General features: G+C 60.5%; 1 protein-coding gene across 3 annotated transcripts in view; it reads left to right on the top strand.

The window, feature by feature from the left end:
• Positions 1–20,242, top strand: part of LOC123589031 (kinesin-like protein KIF19) — a 43,656-nt gene extending 23,414 nt beyond the window's left edge. For 2 of the 3 annotated variants that reach the window (XM_045460598.1, XM_045460600.1), the window contains 8 exons: positions 200–470; positions 889–1,010; positions 2,579–2,706; positions 6,423–6,531; positions 7,151–7,513; positions 11,095–11,248; positions 15,781–15,888; positions 17,087–20,242. In XM_045460598.1, the coding sequence (XP_045316554.1) occupies positions 200–470; positions 889–1,010; positions 2,579–2,706; positions 6,423–6,531; positions 7,151–7,513; positions 11,095–11,248; positions 15,781–15,888; positions 17,087–17,184 (1,353 nt within the window). In that variant the 3' untranslated portion in view covers positions 17,185–20,242. The remainder of the gene's footprint in view (positions 1–199; positions 471–888; positions 1,011–2,578; positions 2,707–6,422; positions 6,532–7,150; positions 7,514–11,094; positions 11,249–15,780; positions 15,889–17,086) is intronic. The other variant, XM_045460599.1, reaches the window with a different exon arrangement.
• The last annotated feature ends 259 nt before the right edge of the window (positions 20,243–20,501 follow it).

Raw genomic sequence — 20,501 nt, forward strand, 5'->3', positions numbered from 1 at the left:
CCCAGAGCCCAGGTGCGAAAGCATCAGGACACAGAAAATAAAGGACACGGTAAACGCCGGCGATGGCCGCGCGTCCGCGGGCCCGATGGGTCACCCCGTGTCTCCCCGAGTTCGATCCGCGAAGCGGAGCCCGCAAGAGCGAGCGGACCTGGGAGCCGAGCCCCGGGCCTCTGCCCTGAACGCCCGGTGTCTCCGCCAGGCGGGGCTGGAGCGGCGTCTGGCCAGTGCCAAGGAGAAGGCCTCGCAGCTGGAGCAGCTGCTGCCCGCGCAGGCCAGCAGCGAGGACCAGCGGGAGGTGTTGCGTCTGCTGTGCTGGGCCCACGAGCTGGAGGCCGAGAACACGGAGCTGCGGGCCGACGGCCTGCGCAGGAGGAGTCTGCTGTGGCAGAAGGACTTCGTGATCCAGCGCTACCACCGGCACCGGCTGCTCTGTGAGCAGCTCCTCCGGGACCAGCGGCAGCTGATCGAGGGTGAGCCCGCCCGGCCTGGCCCCCGGGAAGCGTGGGGGGGCGGGTCGCCGCGCGTGCTCGGGGAAGACCTGTGCCCCTTCCCGCCCGGCCCTGCTCACAGGACACTCTCCGGGAGGTACAGGTCAGTGAGGAAGAGCCAGGCACGGCGCGCGTGCTATGCTCCGTTAGCGTAAGAAATCCGTTCGCGCAAGAAATCCGTCCGCGCAAGAAATCCGTCCGTGCACGCACGGTGCACAGACCACCCGCTGGGGAGTGCGGCGGGGGGGGGGGGGGGGGAGCACCGCCCAGAAAACCCACCGTCCGGAAAATCCGCCTTTATCGGGTTGGAGTATCTGCCTCCAGGTTCCGAGGAAAGAGGACGCTGTCCTTGCGGCAAGTAGGGACGCGTGCCCGCCCCCGCTCTCCCCGGCCCCTGCAGGTGGCGGCCTCGCGGTGCCCGAGTCCCTGGACGAGCGGTACGGTCTGATCCTGCGGGAGCTGGGTGCGGGCTCGCTGAACCGGCTGCTGCTGCTGCACTCGGTCATGTCGAGCTCCCTGCGGGTGAGTGCGCCTGGGGGCTCAGGCCAGTGCTCGCTGTCCCCTCCTGCGCGCCCCGGCCCCGTGAGGGGACTGACCCTGAGGTGGGAAGAGGACACCCGGGAGCCCCCCCCACCCCCACCCCCACCCCGCAGCAGGTGCTGGGGCCAGCGGCGCTGGGCAGGCCGAGCCAGTGGCAAGGGGGCAGGGTTTCCGGGAGGCTGGGCCCGGGGTCCTCTGTGCTGTTCACCGGCAGGCCTGGGACCCTGGACTGCTGCACACCCCATGTGGGACACAGAGGGCTGATGGGAAGGAGCCTGAGTGTGGGCTGGGCCTCGGTGCCACGGGGACCCTGGGAGGGATGTGGTTTTAGGTCTTTCCTCCAGGGCGAGCCGGCAGTCCCCTGCATGGTGGATGGCACCCGGGGCCCATCTGGGGGCTCCCTAGAGAGGAAGGCTGGGGAGGGGGCTCTGCATTCATTTGCCACACGAATCCTGTTTCCTGGCTCTCCCCCTGCCCTGAGCTAGGTAGGGCCCCTCGGCTGCGCCTTCTCAGGAGAGAAGCCAAGGGCTCCCCGGGCTTGGGGCAGGGTGGGCGAGGGGCAGGAGCCCACGCGTGTGGATCTGACTGCCCGTAAAGGTGCTTCTCGCCCCCGATTAGAGGTCCCAGGTACCCACATTGTGCCGAGAGCTCCCCGCTTCCCCGGCTCTGCTGGCTCAGTTCCCACGCGGCCATCTGGTTCCCCGCTCATGCTACTGCTGTGGGACCCCCTCCCCACCCTTCCACCTGTCCTATAGTATATGTCAGGGTCCCCAAGACCACCGTCGGGTTCCCTTCCCTAGAGGGACTCCCAGAGCTCAGAGAAAGCGTTATACCAAACCGGAACTCTGTCCCCATTAAACCCTCATGCCCTAGCCCCGGCTCCACCGTATACTCTGTGTCTCTGTGGATTCGACCACTCCGGGGACCATATAGCGCTTGTCCTTTCGTGCCGGGCTTACTTCACTGAGCACGACGCCCTCGTCCATCCATGGGGGAGCAGGTGTCCGAATGTCCTTCCTCTCTGAGGCTGAGTGCCGTCGCGCTGTGTGTGGCCGGACCACACTGTGTTTATCCAGTCACCTGCTGATGGACTTGGGTGCTTGCACCCCTTGGCTCTTGCGAACATGCTACCGTGAACACGGGTGTAGATGAATCTGCTCTCCGTCCTTGGGGTGGACGCCCAGAAGTGGGATTTCTGGGTCACCTGAGTCCTCTGTGTGTCTTCTCAAGGGCCTGCAGGCTTTGGAGGGCTCTCCGACAGGCGTCTGGCTTGTGCACCACTTTTGCTCCAGGGTCAAGGCTGCGCCCTGGCGGTCCCTGGCACTCGCCCTTGCACAGAGCCTCCTTTCTGTGTCTGTGCTGGGGAGGGCCAGCCGGAAGTGAGCTGGCAGGCTGGCTCGCGGGCGTGCCTGCTGGCTGGTTTCCTTCCAGTGATGGTGGCCAGCGGGAAAGGGACCTCTCTGCGGCCACTCGGGGATCTCTGCTTGCTGACATGGCTTGCCTGTGTCTGTGGTCTATGCGGCCTCCCCCAGCTCCCCGTCTGTCCCCAGGACGGCTTGGTTCTGAATAAGTCCCCCGCACCGCAGGAGGAGGCTAGCTGGGACTGGCCAGACGACAGGAAGGACCTCCCGTGGGGTGCCCAGTTTGAACTGCCGCTGATGCTGCTGGAGGAGGACAGGTACCCGGTTCTTCCCTCTCGCGAGCCCGCATCACTGCGCCCTCGCACCCGGCTGTCGAGTGTGGTGGGAGGGCTGGGGGCCGGCCCAGGATCCTGGCCCCGGCGTCGCCTCTCGTGGAGTGTGTCGCTATCCCTTCCCTGTAGGGTTAGGACGAGTCAGCGCGTCCTAGGAGGTGCTCACCTAGGTTGGGGAGTTTGGTGCCGTTTTGACACACTTTTTGCTCAGCATCAGCCTCCTGGTGCTACCGCCAATGCTTGTATCCTCTCCTCTGTCGACTCGTTGCTTTGGTATCTTCTAGCACCCGAGACAGACTCGTAGACCGAGCACTCCCTGACTTCCCTCGTGTTAATGGTTAGCGTCTTGCCAGCGTGTGTCACGGGCCTTAGCCAGCTCGGGCTGCTTCACGCAACGTCACGGACGGGGGCGCGCAGGCCACAGGGCATTTGCTTCCACAGTCCTGGAGGCTGGGTGTCCGAAATATCAGGGCTGGCGGGTAGACTTCTGGTGAGGACCGTCTTCCTGGCTGCAGGTGGCCGCCCCCGTGCTGCGTGCTCACGTGGTGGAGGCCTCGCCCCCCTCTCGCAAGGACACGGTCCCCTGCCATCTGGGTCCCACTCGGTGAGCCCATTTAGCCGCTATCACCTCCCGACGACTGCACTCCAGGCGGTTGCACCAGGGGTCAAGGCTTCCACGTGGGAACCTGGGGAGGGCACATGCACTGCGTCACAGACGTTGTGACATAGGTCATATGCTTTAAATCTGGGACACCTCCCTCCATAACCACCATCCCCAGAATTACTGCTGCTTCCTACCTAGAGTTACATCTCTCCAGTTTTGCCCCAAATACCTTTGCAGCTGGTTTGTCTAAATCAGGAGCAGTGAAGGCCCAGACGCCCTGTTTGGCTGCAATGCCCAGGCTTAGGCTGTGCCCTTTGGGGTAGCGAAGTCACCAGGGCTCTAGCCTTGGTGCGTGCGTGCCTATCTGTGTGTGTGTGCGCACGGTGCATTTATACGCACGTGTGTGTATGCATGTGCACACATACACATGGATGTGCTCGTTTGTGTATTTTTATGCGTGCAAGTGTGTGTGCGTGTGTGTATGTGTGAGTTTTATGTGGGTGCACGTGTGTGCACGTATGTTCGCGTATGTGTGTGTGCATATAAAAACAAAGCGCCCCATCCCTCGGTCAAGACTAGACACCTCTCCCACCTGCCCCTGGGCCCACACCCGCCCGAACCTGCTGCTCGGCCCCCTGATTAGGGAAGGCAGGTGTCGATCCCACCTTGAGACGGGGTTCGCTGTAGATCGGTTGCAAAGGAAGCCTGGGGCCCCCCACCTCCCATCCTCAGCCTAGAGAGGAGGGGGCCGTGCCTCGCCTTGTGCAGGCCATACCTGCAGCCACAGCCCAGACCGTGGTGAGACAGCAGTCCGAGCCATCTGCAGGCCGTGAGCTGGAACGCTGGCGTCATGCAGACGGCACGAAGGAGCTCTGTGTCCCTGCACACGGGTGGGGCTGGTGCCACCCGAGGCCTCTCCTACGGCGCCCCAGCCGGTTCCCATGGCAGTGGCTGAGGCCCAGCACCTGTGCCCTCCCCGGGCTGAGGCCCTGGGGCCCTGCCCGTGGGCAGCTGGCAGCCGGGCCCCCAAGCCAGACCGACCAGAGCTTGGTTCCTGGCTGTGCCGGTCACCCACACCATGGTACTGGGCACATGACTGGCCACCCTGGGCCTCAGGTGCCCCGTCTCTACACGGGGCCAACAGTGACCTCCCCGCAGGGCTGCACGTGTCGGGCGTGGTGGGGACACGGCAGATAGAGCTGCCATTACAAGGAGGACCGAATGCCAGGGGGTGGGGGCAGGAGGCCTCTTACCTCAGTGGGGCTCCTGTACAGGAGCCGGGCTTCTCCCCGGGCTCTTATACTTTCCAGTTGCCGCTGGTCCGGACTCAATGCTTTCGGCTGTGAGTAATGAATTCTCAGTGAGATTGGTCCAATGTAAACAGGTGTCTGTTGTCTGAGAGTCTGGAGGATGAGTGGACTCGGGGCCATTGTTTAAATGCCTCGATGATGCCCACGTCCCTGGCATGTAAATGATGTCTCCCCTTGTGGTCAAAGAGGCTGCCACAGCTCCATAGATCACACCTTCATATAACCACACCTAAACACGGAAGGGAGAGAGGACTGGCCTTGTTTTTTTATCTGGGAGAAAAGTCCCTTTGAGAACCTTCCCCAGTAGATGTCACTAAGTCCGTCAATCACCTGCTCTCTTCTGGGCCAGTTCCCTACAGAAAAGGGAAAGGAGGACCCTAACCGGCATGGACCGGTCACGACCCATGTCTCCAGGCTGGACACATTGTCACGCGGAGTAACACGGGGGCTTGTTGCACAAGCAGAGGGGTGGCTGTTGGCGAGGGGAGCAGAGTATCGGCCAAACCTCACCACGTACTGACTGAGCGCTTGTGCAGGGCACTAAGAAGAGAACGAGACGGACGTAGTCTCTATCCTACGAGGGGCAGGTGGGGAGAGGGTACAGGCTGCTCCCTGACCCAAGGGGCCTCTCGTGGCCACGTGCCAAGTCTGGAGCTGGCATAGGAAGCATTACTGCCCAAGTCAGGTGTGGCCTCGGCGACAGGGTCCCCGCTGCTCCGGGTCTCATTCCACAGGTGGAAGCAGGTTTGCAGGGCCCAGCGCCTTGCCCGAGGTTCACCGTGAGGAAGTGGGGGCGCAGGAGGGCAGGCCAAGCGTTTGTCTCTGGTTTGGACTCTGGCCGCGGTGCTAGGCAGCCCTGTGGCCTACTGACAGCACCCAGAGGCCTCGCTGGCTCACGTGGTGCTTGAACACCTTGTCATCCAGCTAGCGGTCTACCCAGTGGCTCGAGTTATCAGTGTCCCGGTTTCACCGATGAGACAGCAGAGGTCAGGAGCCCAAGGCCACTCGCCAGGGAGCCTGGGCTTGATGCGTGATGCTCTGTTCTTACAGTCACGGGTGACCTGACCTGACGGAAGGTGAGGAAACCCTGTTCTTTCAGAGTAGACACGGTAGGACCGGGGAAAGTTCTGGCTGGAAGTTGTCAGAGGTCCCTTCCCCTTCCAACAGCCAAAGTCTTCCACACAAGGTCTTGGGCAAACTCCTGTGTCTCTGTCCCACCCTCCTCTCCTTGCTGGGCCTCGGATGTGCCGAGCTGGCCCCTGCCCCAGGGCCTTGGCCCATGCTGTTCCCCCTGTTCCTCCTGCCTGGCAAGGTCTTCTGCCAGAGCTCGGCACAGCTCTTCCATTGCCATTCTTTGGGCCTGAGCTTAGATGTTTCCTCCTGTTCCATTTCTACCGCAGCTGATCTGACGCCAGCTGGGTGTGCCGCAGTTCAGTTCTGGCACGATCACGCCGAGTTGGCGTCAGACCCCACCAGTTAGGGCCTCCGTCCCCCACAAGATTGTCCCCGTGTCAGAAGCCAGCTGCAGTGGAGTCCCCGGGCCACGTGCGCTTCTGTCCAGCTGACCACAACTTCGGGGGGTCCTGTGGCCCCCCTCAGGTTCCGCAAGGACCCAGAGCTCAGACTCCCGGCGTGGCCCCTGAATGCAGCAGTGTGCAGATGCTGCTTGCCCTGGCCTGACGTGGGCCGCGGCGTCCTGGGGTTCAGTCTCCGCTCTCCTCGGCTGGAGGCAGGGCCGAGGGGCCCTGGCAGCTGGCTCAGCTACTGCCTCTGTGTGTCCCCCACAGCGGTGGCTACACGTCGTCGCAAGCCACGCCATCGAAAACGCTGGGAAAGCAGGATTCCCTTCTCCCTCTGCCATCCCTCCGCATCCTGCTAACGCCTCCGGCTCACGAGGTTGGTGTGCGGCCCTAACCAGGGCCCGGGCTCCCGGGAGGCCTCTCCTGCTCCCGCAGAGCTGGGGGGTGGGGGGGCGGGGCACAGCTATCAGGAATCTCTTTGGCAGATGGCGGGGGCGGAGGGGGCTTAGGGGAAGGGAAAGGCTGTGTGTATTCACACCTTAGTAGTTTGGGGCCTTTCCTGTGAACTGTCTTTAAGAGGCCGCTAGTCTCATCATGATTACTAGTAATAGTGTGAGTGGTCATACTCTGGGTCACTGTCCCCGGGGGAGGAGGGGAGGATGCCCCTGCCGCAGGGGGAGCCCTCTGCCCTGGCTGGAGTGCTGGGAAGTTCAGGTCCTCAAGAAAAGCCCCACCCATAACTGTGGGTGGTACGTAAGTACCTGGGGCCCCTTGGCCCCTGGGTGTGGTGACCCACTCCCCCAGGGTGTCCGGGCCCAGGGACTGGCTTCATCCACCTTCCTGGGCCCTCCTCCCATGGCCAGAAACCTTTCCGCCCGTACCACTTGCCTCCAATCACAGACTCTGAGTCTGCTTCTGGGGGTCCAATGTGGGGCGGGCCAACAGGGTAGCCCAAGTGACGTCTGACCGTCGCTGATGCTGGTTTCCTACAGCAGGCAGGCCCCCTGAGCGTGAAGAATTTGGTCTCCAAGCTGGGCGCCCCCGCTGGCCTGGACCTGGGTGCCTCGCGGATGGCAGCGGAGGCCGGCGGCCCGGCCCTGAGTGCTCAGACCCTCAAGGAGATGGCCATGAGCACCAAGAGCATCGCTCTCATCGCGGCCACCCGGCGCTCCAAGGCGCAGGACCGCGAGGGTGGCAGCGGCCGCTCCTCCCTCCACCTTCCAGAGGACATGGCCCTGGACTCCAGGGACCCGAGCCCAGCAGACAGGAGGTGGCCCCACGCCAGCCCGGGCCGGGACCGTTCTGCGGAGAAGGCCAGGGGGAAGCTGTCACCCTCCCTCACCTGGAGCATGCAGACGGTGGGTGCACGCTGGCTGGCTCCCAGGGTCCCGGGGTCCAGGTGGGACAGCAGAGCGGGAGCGTCATGGTGGACGGAGGAGGGCCCCAGGTGCAGAGGAGGCAGAGGGAGACCCCCCGCACCCCCACCACCCTTCCTCATCAGAAGCCGCGTGCGTGTCTTCCCTGGGTACCGCCTTCTGATCTCGGGTCCTTCCTTAACGTCATTTCATGAACTCTCAAGTGCCTTCACAGTATTTGCATTTGCACCTTAAGAGGGTACCTTGCTTGGTTCTAACACGTCCACTAAACGGTAACAGGGTCGCGAAGCACTGTCCACTGTGAGGCGTCCCTCTCCTGCCAGAGCCCGGCACCAGGCCTGGGAGCATGGCCCTCCTCCGACACTTGCGAGGGATGAACTCCTTACGCAGCCCCGTTTCGTGGACACTTAGGTTGTCTGCTCCCTGTTCCGTGGCCACGTGGTTGTCTTTCATTTCTGGCCACTACCCATGATGCTTCGCTGTCCCTCTGTGGGTAGTGCTGTTCATTCCCAGTTACTTTCTCGGGGTACTGGGCAGCGTTGACCTGTGGAAAGCCTCAGCCCCACGTAGGCAAAATCCAGCACTCAGCAGAGTGCCACACCGACCATGCGCCGACCGCTCGCTGACCACACTGACCACACTGACCACCCACTGACCACACTGGTCACTCGCTGGTCACACCAACCACACTGACCACACCGGCCGCTCACTGACCGCCCACTGACCACACTGATCACTCGCTGGTCACACCAACCACACTGACCACACCGGCCACTCACTGACCACACCGACCGCTCACTGACCACACTGACCACTTGCTGACCACACTGACCACACCGACTGCCCACTGACCACACTGGCCGCTCACTAACCACACTGACCACTTGCTGGCCACACTGACCACACTGACTGCCCACTGACCACACTGGCCGCTCGCTGACCACACTGACTGCCCACTGACCACACTGATCACTCACTGACCACACTGGCCGCTCACTGACCACACTGACCGCTTGCTGACCACACTGACTGCCCACTGACCACACTGATCACTCACTGACCACACTGGCCGCTCACTGACCACACTGACCGCTCGCTGACCACACTGACTGCCCACTGACCACACTGATCACTCACTGACCACACTGGCCGCTCACTGACCACACTGACCGCTTGCTGACCACACCGACTGCCCACTGACCACACTGATCACTCACTGACCACACTGGCCGCTCACTGACCATGCTGATCACTCACTGACCACACTGGCCACTCACAACACTGACCGCTTTCTGACCACACTGACCACACTGCCCACTGACTACACTGGCCACTCACTGACCTCACTGACCATACCAACTGCCCACTGACCACACCGGCCGCTCACTGACCACACTGGCCGTTCACTGACCATGCTGATCACTCACTGACCACACTGACTGCTCGCTGACCACACTGACCACTCACTGACCACACCAGCCGCTCACTGACCACACTGACTACTCGCTGACCACACTGACCACACTGGTCGCTCACTGACCAACTGACCACTCGAGGATGACACCGACCGCTCACTGACCACGCTGATCACTCAGTGACCACGCCGACCACTCACTGACCACACTGATCACTTGCTGACCACACTGACCACACCGACTGCCCACTGACCACACTGATCACTCACTGACCACACCGGCCACTCACTGACCACGCTGATCACTCACTGACCACACCGGCCGCTCGCTGACCACGCTGACCACTCGCTGACCACACTGACCACTCGCTGACCACCCCAGCCACACTGACCACACTGATCAGTCACTGACCACACTGGCCGCTCACTGACCACACTGACCGCTTGCTGACCACACGAGCCACACTGACCACCCACTGACCACACTGAACAGTCACTGACCACACTGGCCACTCGTTGACCACACTGACCGCTCGCTGACCACACTGACCACTCGCTGATCACACGAGCCACACTGACCGCCCACTGACCACACTGATCAGTCACTGACCACACTGGCCGCTCACTGACCACACTGACCACTTGCTGACCACACTGACCACACCGACCACACTGATCACAGTGGTCACTCACTGACCACACTGACCACTCACAGACCACACCGACCGCTCACTGACCACACCAACTGCTCACTGACCACACTGGCCGCTCACTGACAACACTGACCACACCGACCACACTGACCACACTGGTCGCTCACTGACCATACTGACCGCTCACGGACCACACCGACCGCTCACTGACCACGCTGATTACTCACTGGCCAAACTGATCACTCACTGACCACAGTGCCGTGAAGTTCTTTTGCAAGGGGGAGAGGGTGTATTTGGCACAGGTTCCAGTCCGTATGGAAATGGTGCTCCCTTCACGGGGTTTCTTTCTCACCACACTTGGTCACATAAACTGGAGGAAGTGAGCAGGCCTCTCTCTGGGCAGGCTAGTGAGCAGCCGGGGGCCTGGCAGATCTCCTTCTGCCTCTGCCAGCCACAGTGGGCGTTTGCTGATTGCACTGAAACCACTCTGGCGATAGCTCAGTAGGATTAAGGGCAGGACAGCAGCAGGGGGCGGGAGGTGAGTGTATCAGTCAGGGCTCTCCAGACAAACAGAACCAATGGAATGTGTGTGCGTGCAACACAGGCGGACACATACACACACGCACAGTCGTATGCATGCGCGTGCGCACACATACACACACACACACACACACACACACACACACACACACACGGGTTTATTACAGTTGGCTCACGTAATTTATGGAGGCTGACAAATCCCAGAGCCATGGTTGGCAATTTGGAGACCAGCTCACATCCAAAGGCAGGAAAAAACCCAAAGTCCCAGTTCAAGGGTATCAGGCATAAGGAGTCTCTCTTACTCACAGGAAAGGCAGACTTTCTCTTCTAACCAGGACTTTGACTGATTGGATGAGACCTACCCATACCGCAGAGGACAGTCTGCTTACTCGGTCGATTTTTTTTTTTAAACTTTTTTTTTTTAGTTTTTTCAATGTTTATTTATTTTTGAGCGAGAGAGAGACAGAGCGTGAGCAGGGGAGAGGCAGAGAGAGAGAGGGAGACACAGAATCCGAAGCAGGCTCCAGGCTCTAAGCTGTCAGCACAGAGCCTGATGTGGGGCTTGGACCCACAAACTGCAAGATCATGACCTGAGCTGAAGTCGGACGCTCAACCGACTGAGCCACCCAGGCGCCCCACTCAGTCTATTTAAATGCTGACCATTTAAACTCCTTCCATTTGTGGGGGGGGGGCACTGAGAGGAGAAAATGGTGTGGGGGGGGCAAACAGCAGCCAGGAGAGCGTCATTCATTCCTTCATTCCTTCATTCCTCTTGGGGCTGGAGGAGAGTGTTAGCAGTGATTCTGCTCACGTTCACTGAGGTGGACGTGTGCCTACAGCAAGCCACCCAGCAGGGGTTTCATCTGTCCACGGCTTCAGCTCCAAGTGACCTTGAGGTGTCACTCCCTCCCCACCCGCACCCCACACCCTGCCCTGCTGTGCGACTGTCCCTGCAGGTGACGGAGAACCCTCAACCCCCCTCCGTGGAGCACGTGGCCAAGAGCCAGCCACCGCCTGCACCCCTGCCACTTACGAAGTCGTCCGGAAAGAGCTTCCTCCCTGCCGTCTCCACGGCCTCCAAGATAAAGCCCAGCCCCAGTCTCCATGCAGGTACAGAATCCGAAACGGAAACTAACACCCTGGGGTTTTGTGTGCATCTCAAGACTCTGCCCCTCCCGTCAAGGGTGCGTCTTTAGAAAGCATGACGGTCTGGGCTGTCGTCAGTTGTGTGCTCCTGGGTGCAAGTTTCAGGTTTTCAGGGCGGTGAGTGGGTGGGCCAGGGCCGCTGGCTTCGGGGAAAGAAACACTCGCAGAGGCATTCAGTAGGCATTCCGTTTTGCTTCTGCCCATCTGATGCTCCAGCAGAGTTTAAAACGATGATTAAAACTCCAGCCTGCTGCCGCCACTCAGTCTGTCTCTGTACGGGTTTGAATTGCAGCTCCCGTGGCTGTGGTCGCAACACGAGTGAGACACGCTCACGGTGAGAAGTTTGGGATACAGATAGGATTGCCAGTGAGAGAGGAGCCGGGTGGCGCGGGCCCCGTCCAGAGGCGGTCGCCCAGTGGTGTGGCCCCGTGCCCCTATGCTACTGGTGTGTGCGCAGCTACAGCTGTGAGCGCATAAGAAACGACGACCGTCCCCACCTTACAGATGAGGAAACTGAGGCACAGAGGTGCAGGAACTTGCCCGAGGTCACACGGCTGGGAGTGGTGGGCCGGACCCCAGCTCCTAACCACACCCTAGGCCTTCTAGCTGAGTATTCTCTGCGGGGCAAAGCCCGAGTGTGTTCCAGGGCCTTTGCAGCAGAAGCAGTGTGCACAGCTACGCTCTGGCTGGCTGGTGGGTGTGCACCTTGGCCCCACCCGATTCGTAGCAACGCTCTCCAGCTTTTCAGGAATCTCCGATGTGGAGGACACAGTTCACCTTCCCCTGTGATTCCTGTGCTGGCAACCACGTGGGCCTGCGATAACACTTAAAAAAAAAAAAAAAAACACTTAAAAAAGCGTTCTTTATCCATACGGGATTTGCCGCTTTCAAAAGCTTTTACTCAGTTATCTTCCTGTCTACACGCTCGTCAAAGAAGACCACAATCCCAGAGAATGCAGCAACATCAGGCACGGGAACCTTGAAATGCAGGGCTGGGCACGCGCCCTCCACTGTCCTCCCAGCGGGCGGCAGGCGCCCTGGACGCCGGTCCCCAGGTCCTCACTTGGGGGAGGCGCCGTGATGGCACCTGTCTGGGGAGTAACAGGCGTGGGGGCGCCGGGTGGCTCGGGGGAGGCCTCGCCGTCACGGCTTAGCCAGGAGTGTCACAGCTCCTGTGATGGCCACCCGTCCCCTGGAGATAAGCCCCTCGGAATGTGTCTGTCCAGATGACTTAAAAAGGAGTTTGCTTCCCCATCGCTTTGTCATGACCTTGCTAACGCATGCAGAGGTAGGGACAGGAGCACGTTAACGGCATGGCCCGGGCAGCGCTCCGCCCTCTGCTGATTCTGTCTCTGCGCTCTGTCTACACGTTTCCATCCTTCCGTTTGTTATCTGCTTTCCTGGAGAGGGTTCGATAAAGTCTCCAATCATGTCCTTTCGCCCATGACACTTTCAAGAGCTTTCTCTCTGCGATGACAGAGTGTTTATGCACATCACAGCTAGAGAGGTTCAGTGCGGTTCCCTAGAACCGTCTAGTGCCCAGGCTGTGTACAAAAGAAAGCAGCCTTTTTCAAACAGAAGTGAGTGCACTGTACCTGGCCCTCTTGGTTGGTGAGAAGGGGGCACAGCCCAAGCCTCCATGTTACGGGGAGGTGCTGAGCCCTGTTTTGTGGGCCCCCAGCCAAAGGCTGGAACCTCTCCTCTCAGCTGTGTTTATAGGAGCCCCGTGGGGCACAGATGGTCTCCTGTCTCCATCGTGGGTCTCTGTTGTGGGCAAGTTAGAGCCCGTTAGCATCAACGGTCCTTCCAGACCTTCAGATGGGTAAAGTGAGTGGAAGTGACATCTCCAGGGCCATGCGGCCGGGGCCGGCACCCCCACGCCCCTCCCGCTGTGCCCAGCTGCCTCTGCCCGGAGAAGGAACACACTTGTCCTTGGCAGGGGTACACGGAGGCCCCGCAGGTAGCCGGGGTAGACTAGGTGTCCCATTTCTCCGGTGGGGGCTGTGCAGGTCTGGGTACAGAGCCTGAGGATCACCACCTGTGGTGTTTGCACAGGCCCAGGCTCCCCTGGGCACCTTCCTTGGGCCCAGAGACCCCCACACTATTTATTTATTTGTTTGTTTGTTTGTATTTAATGTTTATTTTTGACAGACAGCGTGAGTGAGGGAGGGGCAGAGAGAGAGGGAGACACAGAATCCGAAGCGGGCTCCAGGCTCAGAGCTGTCCGCACAGAGCCCGACACGGGGCTCGAACCCACAGACCACGAGGTCATGACCCGAGCTGAAGTCAGACGCCCAACCGACAGAGCCGCCCAGGCGCCCCAGACCCCCACACTTAATGCTATTCCTGGCTCACAGTTTAGGGCACTGGGGCTGCTGGCCCCGTACCCACGGCTGATGTCTGGGTGTATCGCGTCTGGATGTGCAGTCATGAGCCACACCCCGTGGGCGTCTGAGGGAGGGAAGAACAGAGAACACTGAGCGGACAGCGGATGGAAGCCAGGAAGGAGTGGACGTGTTGCCTCATTTCTCACTCCCGGCAACCCTGTCAAATAGGTTCCTTGCCGCAGAGTGATAACGCAGGGGCAGAGCTCACCCCGGCCGTGTCATGCCTGCGGCTGGCAGCCCGGGCCCGAGCCTGTTCCCATCCCCATCCTGGGCCAGGAGCAAGGGAGCTCTTCCCTGGTGCTGTGTGCCAGCCTGTCCGGGGAGCGTGAGACCTGCCCTACAACCTTCCTAAATAGTGGCTGGACTCCTGTCAATGAGGAGCTCTTCCCCCTGAATAGGATCCCCTTGACTCACATCTGGAGCAGCTCCGGGCGTCCCCACCTACGGGCGAGGACGCCTGGCAGGTCCCAGGCCGCGTGGAGCCCTGCGCCTGGAGTTGCCTGGTGGACCCCACCATCGCACAAGTGCAGCTTCTCCAGGAGAGGAAGGGCTGGAGACAGAGGGCTCCCCCCGCCCCGCCTGCAGAGCCTGACTCGGTGGCTGTCGACTTTTCTCAGCGAGGTCCTCCCTGCCTGTGCCGTTTCAGACCGCGACCCCAGTCCGCGTCCCCGCCCGAGGGGCTGTGTATTGAACAATCTTGAATGATCTTGTCTATCGTCTTCCTCCCCCCCCCCCCCCCCGGTCCGTAGGTTCCCTCAGTGCAGAGATGCTAGTCTCTATGTGCCCAGTAAACATAGCAGGTGCGCAGTAGGGAACAGACGGACAGACGGCCTCCCTGAGACCAAGGGTTCGGTCGCCGTCGACTGCCGGGCTTGCTGGGTCTCCGGCCTCCTGCTCTCACTGGGTTCCCTGACGAGCCGTGCCCACCCCACCGTGCCGATCCTGGAGCGTTCTTCAAGTCCAACCACGTTCTTTGACAATTGCAGTCAAACTCACACAACAAAACTCAGCATTTTCAAGTGTGCAACACTGTGCCATTGGGTACACTGAGTGTTGTGCATCCACACTGCTGTGTGGTTCCAGAACATGTCATTTCCCCTAAAGGAGGTGCTGAGCCCCGGGCCTTGTCCCCCAGCGGGTCTCTGCCCTTTCTTACAGACGGACTCAGGGCGTGTGCCTGTGGGTCTGTCCCCGCCGTGGCTTGGGACAGGACAGCATGTCCTATTGTGCTGGGTCCAGTCCGCCACCCGCAGGCCACCTTCTGTGGCTCACTCGCTGGTGAACGGGCACGGGTGTGGCCACCGCGAGCGGTGCTGCTGTGAACATCTGTGTGCAGGTGTTCGTTTAAGCCTCTGTTTGCGGTTCTCTGGGGTCGTAAAACCTAGGAGCGGATCTGCGGAAAACAAGGCAATCCTGTGTTTAACTTCCTGGGAAATCATCGTCCCATCTTCCCTCAGGGCCGCACCGTTCCAGGTGGCCACCGTCAGTCTCCGTCTGCTCCCGTGGGCTCAGTCCAGTGACCTCTGCTGTGAAAGACTTCTTGACGCCCTGTCCCTTCCCCAGCGGGCTGAGCACTGTGTCAGGAGCACTGGGGGCCGTGGGGGGGGGGGGGGGACGACAGCCAGAGAATACACGGTGGACACGTCAGTGTAAGACGGGTTGGGTGGAGGCAGAGACGGGAAGAGAGTAAAGCTGGTGAACAGGGCAGAGCACAGCACGGTGATGTGAGCTCAGGCCGTGGTGGGGGCTCTGCACGTGGGCGCCCCACCACATCCGGGGGGGACGCCCCCTGCCTGCCTGCTTCCTCGCCTGTCTGAGGAGGCTCTGCTCGGCCAGCCCGGGAGACCCTCCACATTGCGGGGTCACGGCTGGCTCAGAGCAAACGGGGAGGAAAAGGAGAGGAGAGCATGGTTGCTGGGGAAGGAAAGGAATCAGAGCCGGAAGAAAGAACATTCTGGAAAGGACGGAGCTTGGGTATTGATGAGAAACAAACAAGGTACCCTCAGTACTCAGTCTGCTGCGTCCATCACTCGGCCTTTATTTTCATGGACCGGGGTGCACGGGGCGGTCCCTGAAATCACGTCCTCTCCTCTCTCACTCACCGTTTAGATGAGAAGGTTCTGCGGATGCCTGAGGTCACCTTCACCCTCCCCAGCGCCACGTGGCAGAGCAGCCCGGGCCCCCGCAGGACCCCGCTCGCGCCCCGGGACATCCGAGGTCAGTGCCTGCCCCGCCCCACCTGCGGATCACCCTGTCCCTGAGCACGCGCACCCTGTGGCCACTCGCCACAGGCCCCTGCCACACGCTCAGCAGCCACGCTTGCCCGGTGGCTACTTAGCGGGACAGCCGGCACAGGCCTAGATCGTGAGCGAAACCACACCACCCTGGTGTTTTCATCCCAAAACTGCGGTGCTGTTTCGTTTAACTGATAGTTAAGCAAGACAACCTTCCAGGAAAGTTGTGCTCATTTTGCACACTCGCCCCCGGTATCGTGAGTGCGTTTTACCGTAACGTGGCCGGGCCTGGACATTAATCGCAAAACACGAGACACGGTTTTGCCAGCCTGCCCGTCCCCCCACCCCCACTTCCTCTGTTCCTGGGTCTTGAAGCCACGGATGCTGAATCTCGGAGACGAGTTGAGCCGCGTCAGCCTCCGCGTTCACGTAATCCTCAGCCCAACCCGCGAATGGCTTGTGTTGCCTGAACCCTTTCTGGGAACAGGAAAGTCTCTCTGGCCACGTTGGCACCATTTTCTCACCACCCCCCCCCCGCCCCGCCCCCGAGCCGACGCACAGCCAAGTCGTCGGGAAGGATGGCTCTCCGTCAACAATAGGCCGAAAGCCACCCGGGAGAGAAGTGCTTCCTCGAGCCCAACTTTAGTCCCCCTACCTGGACCTTTAACCTGCTCCCTGCTGCTACTGTGTCCGAGCAGGTTAAGACCTTCCCATCATTATGCCCTTCTTTTCAAGGGCTCTCGGGGCATGTGTTTGCTGGCTGTGTCTTTGGGACCAGAAGCTCCCAGACCAGAGCAGGCTGAGTAATGGCCGGTGGTACAGGCCAGTTTAAACGGCGAGTCTTTAAATGGGAGGGGTGGGAGGCGTTCCCCGAGGGCTGTCCCATCCTAACTGCACGTGTCCCTTGCGGCAAGCAGGTAGCTCAGGGAGGTCCTGGTGACAGGCCTGCGTTACCAGAGCGTGTGGGGAGGTGGAGCCCCAGGTTAGGGAGGCACAGTCCCACGGGGCCCAGAAGGGGCCGGGCATGGGCGGAGCTGAAGGAGGCGGAGTGCCCGCGAGGGTCCCTGACCGAGGGTGGCCAGTGGGCGGGGCATCCGTACCTGGCAGGGACCCGGCCATCGGGACTCTGGCTTCGCTGGAGTCGGCCTTGACCACGGGCTAAAGTCTCCCCACCCCTCCAGGGTCTACAGAGAGTGGAAGCCGACGCCACAGCCCGGTGCCCCCCAGCACCCCCTGCAAGCACCGGGGCAGCACCAAGAGGCCAAGGAGGCCACAGTGAGGAGGTCAGCGGGCAGGCCCGGCACACAGGGGAAGGCCGGAGAGGCTGGCCCCAGACCCAGGGCTCTCTCTGCCTCAGAGGTGGATTCGAGAGACGAGGCCCCGGCAGGGACCAGCCAGCCCCAGCGTCCCTCAGCCCTTTGCAATCGGCGGGTGCCTCACCAGCCACCTTCGGAGGAAGGGCCACTGATGGAACTTCAGAACCCTTCTCGAGGACACCGCGTGGGGAGCCTCAGGCATCTTTTGGGTCATTCCCAGTTGTGGGTGCTTTTCCCAAGATCGCTCCACCCCACAGTTTCTGCCCTGGGAGAATGCTTTCGCTCTTCACCTGATTGGGTGAGGCCCACCCACGCTGTGGCGGGCCTTCTGCCGAACTCCTTACTGATGTAAATGCTAATCTCACCTGAAAAACACCTTCACAGCACCGTGCGTGCTGGTGTTTGACCCATCACCTAGGTACTGTGGCCTGGGCAACTTGACGCACAGAATTAACCCTCACACCTCACGATTGGCTGGCAGGCAGGGTGACACTATCCCGTCGCCATGTATATGTAGGCTCTGGAATAAGCCAGCGTCGGGGAAGCACGAGAACATCCTGCATTCCCGGGACCCACCCGTCCCCTCACTGTGTTCTGACGTCCCTGTCCACACCCCATTGTGTGGAGGACACTGTGGAGGACGGCTGGGATGAGGCAGCTTTGCAGGGTACGTGGAAGCAGCCGCGTAAACTGGGGACGCAGAAACCAAGGTCCTAACTTTTCATCAAGACAGAAAGACAAGGTCACAGGGAGACCGAGCGCCGTCCGTGAGCTGCGTCGCCACCTTCCCTGGCTGTGCTTTTGGCACCTGCTGTGGTTTCCGGGCCCGTGCCCGCATCTCAGGCTCTCAGGGGCACCCCTGCAGGACGTGGGGACCAAAGCCCCCTCCCCCACGGCGGGAGCCACCCCCGGGTGAAGCAGCAGGTGGAGGCCGTGGATCCCGGGAGTCGGCCTGTCGCTCATCAGGGGCGGGAGGTGTGGGTGGTGTTGTGGCCTCGTGGCCCGGGTGGGCAGCCGGGTGCCTCAGACTCACGTGTGTCGGGCACGTGCCAAACACCCCGTCAATGTGCCGGCTGGATGCCACGGCCGGGCCCCCTCTTGGCGTAAGACCGCTGTCGGGGAGGACGTGCTAGGGGCTTTGTTGAAGCCGTGCTGTCCTTTCTGGGCCTTCTGGAGGACGGTGGGGAGGCCGGTCCCGTTTGTCTTGGGGAGCCGTGCCGCCTGCTCTGTGCAGACCTGCCGCGGGCACTGTCTGATGCCCTGTCCCTCACCGGGGGAGAGGCTGAGCCTCGGGGGCAAGGAGACTTCTGTTCTCCTGCCTTGGTCCCAGATCCTGGGTAGGGCAGGAATTACTGGTTGTCCCCTGTATCTGCTCGCTTTCCGCCGTGATAATAGAACCCCCAATTTTTAGCTAGTCACACGGCTCCCAAAATAAAGGACCGTATCTCCCAGACTCCTTTGCAGCTGCCTGTGGCCACGTGACTAAGTTCTGACCAATGGCATATAAGTCAGAAGCAGCTGCTTCCAGGAGTCTCTAGCACAAAGGATAATTAGCATGCTCCTCATGCCTCTTTTCTTCACTTCCTGGAATCCTACTACCTGAAATCTGAATGTGATGGCTGGAACCCCGGCCACCATTTTGAGGCCATGAGGACAAAGGCCATGCCTTGAGGAGGATGGAGTGGGAAGCTGGAAGGAGCCTTGGTGTACAAGGTGCAGGGTTGCTCCTCAGCCTTGTTACATCCTATCCCCAGATTTTAATTTGAGAGAGAAATGAATGTCTATCTGAAGCCTCTGCGGTTTGGTACCCCTCATCTTAACTGATAGATGGCGGGGGGGGGGGGGGTAGCCCAGGCAGTTGGGAAGTAGTGGCTGGAGAAGTCTCTGGTACTTTTGTGGAGTGACAGCAGGAAATTAGAAATGGCAGTATGATGGGACAAGCCGTGGGGGTCAGGTATGGCCCGCAAACTGATCCTTGGCTGGTGGGAGAGTACAGGAGAAACTCCCAATCTTTTCATACCCTGTCTTGAGCTGGGTGAAAAAGTTGGCCACAAGGATCTCTGGTGGATCTCAGGAGTGGGGTGCTTTGCAAGGAGGCTCTGGACTGACCCATGCACCTGAGAGAGGGCTGAGGACACACTTACATCTGGGAGGGGGGCGGTCCCAGCCTCATGGGGGGTATATTAGGGGTCTCCAGCAAAACAGAACCACTGGAATGGGTGTGTGTGTGTGTGTGTGTGTGTGTGTGTGTGTGTGTATTTAGGGAACTGGCTCATCCGATCAGGAAGGCTGGCAAGTCCAGAATCTGTGGGCTGGGCCAGCAGGCAGGAGAGCCAGGGAGGGGCCTGGGTGCAGAAGTCCCTGTTGCTCGGGGAAGGTCAGCCTTTTGTTTTATTCGGGCCTTCAGAGGATTGGATGAAGCCGCCCCACATTATGAAGGGTCATCTCTTGACTCAGTGTCTACCGATTTAAATGTTAATCTCACCCCAAAACACCGCCACAGATACATCCAGAATAATGTGTGACTGCATATCTGGGCGCCGTGGCCATAGCATAGCATCAGACACATAGCATCAGTGATCCCAGGGGGCATACCCAAGGGCTGGAGAGCCCAACACAGGACCAGGAAGACCCAGCGTGGAGAGGTTCGCGCCCCTTCTGTGCCAGCCACCATGACACCGAGCTCGGGATCGACCCAGGTGGCTGGAACTGGGGGAGGACCTTGAATTTGACCCAGTTTGAACCCAGAATGACTGAGGAAAATTACACAGGCATCTGAGTAGTACACAAGGGTCCTCTTTGGGCGCGTCGGAGGTCACGCGACTGTGGAATTGGCACCTGTGACATGAAGACCACACTGGGATCTCACCGCTTAAAAAAGAGAAACCTGTATAAAACGAGCGATAGAAACATCCTCCCCAACCTAGTGCCACCTCGGAGGTAAGTCCTCTTTAATGATTGGGTGCGTGCTCTTCCCGGTTTCCCCGCAAAATAACCCAAATTAAAAAGCGTCTTGGCTTACTTGGCTTACTCACAAGACGACGGCACGGGCGGCTTCCTTGGGAGGTGACACCACGGGGTGGGGAGGACGGGCCACCATGGGAGAGCACCACCGTGGCGCAGCTGCAGGCAGCGGGAAGAAGAGTCTGCTGGGACCCCGGAATCAACCCCCCAGGGCCCGTGGGAAGGTCCTGGGGGCACCGGCCCTGCGTTAGGCTGTGTTTGCAAGCAGGCCAAGCCTCCTGGCCTGTCCCCAGCAGAGGAGGAGCCCCAGGGAAGG

This window comes from Leopardus geoffroyi, chromosome E3 (assembly GCF_018350155.1).
Source record: "Leopardus geoffroyi isolate Oge1 chromosome E3, O.geoffroyi_Oge1_pat1.0, whole genome shotgun sequence".
Lineage (NCBI taxonomy): Eukaryota > Metazoa > Chordata > Mammalia > Carnivora > Felidae > Leopardus > Leopardus geoffroyi.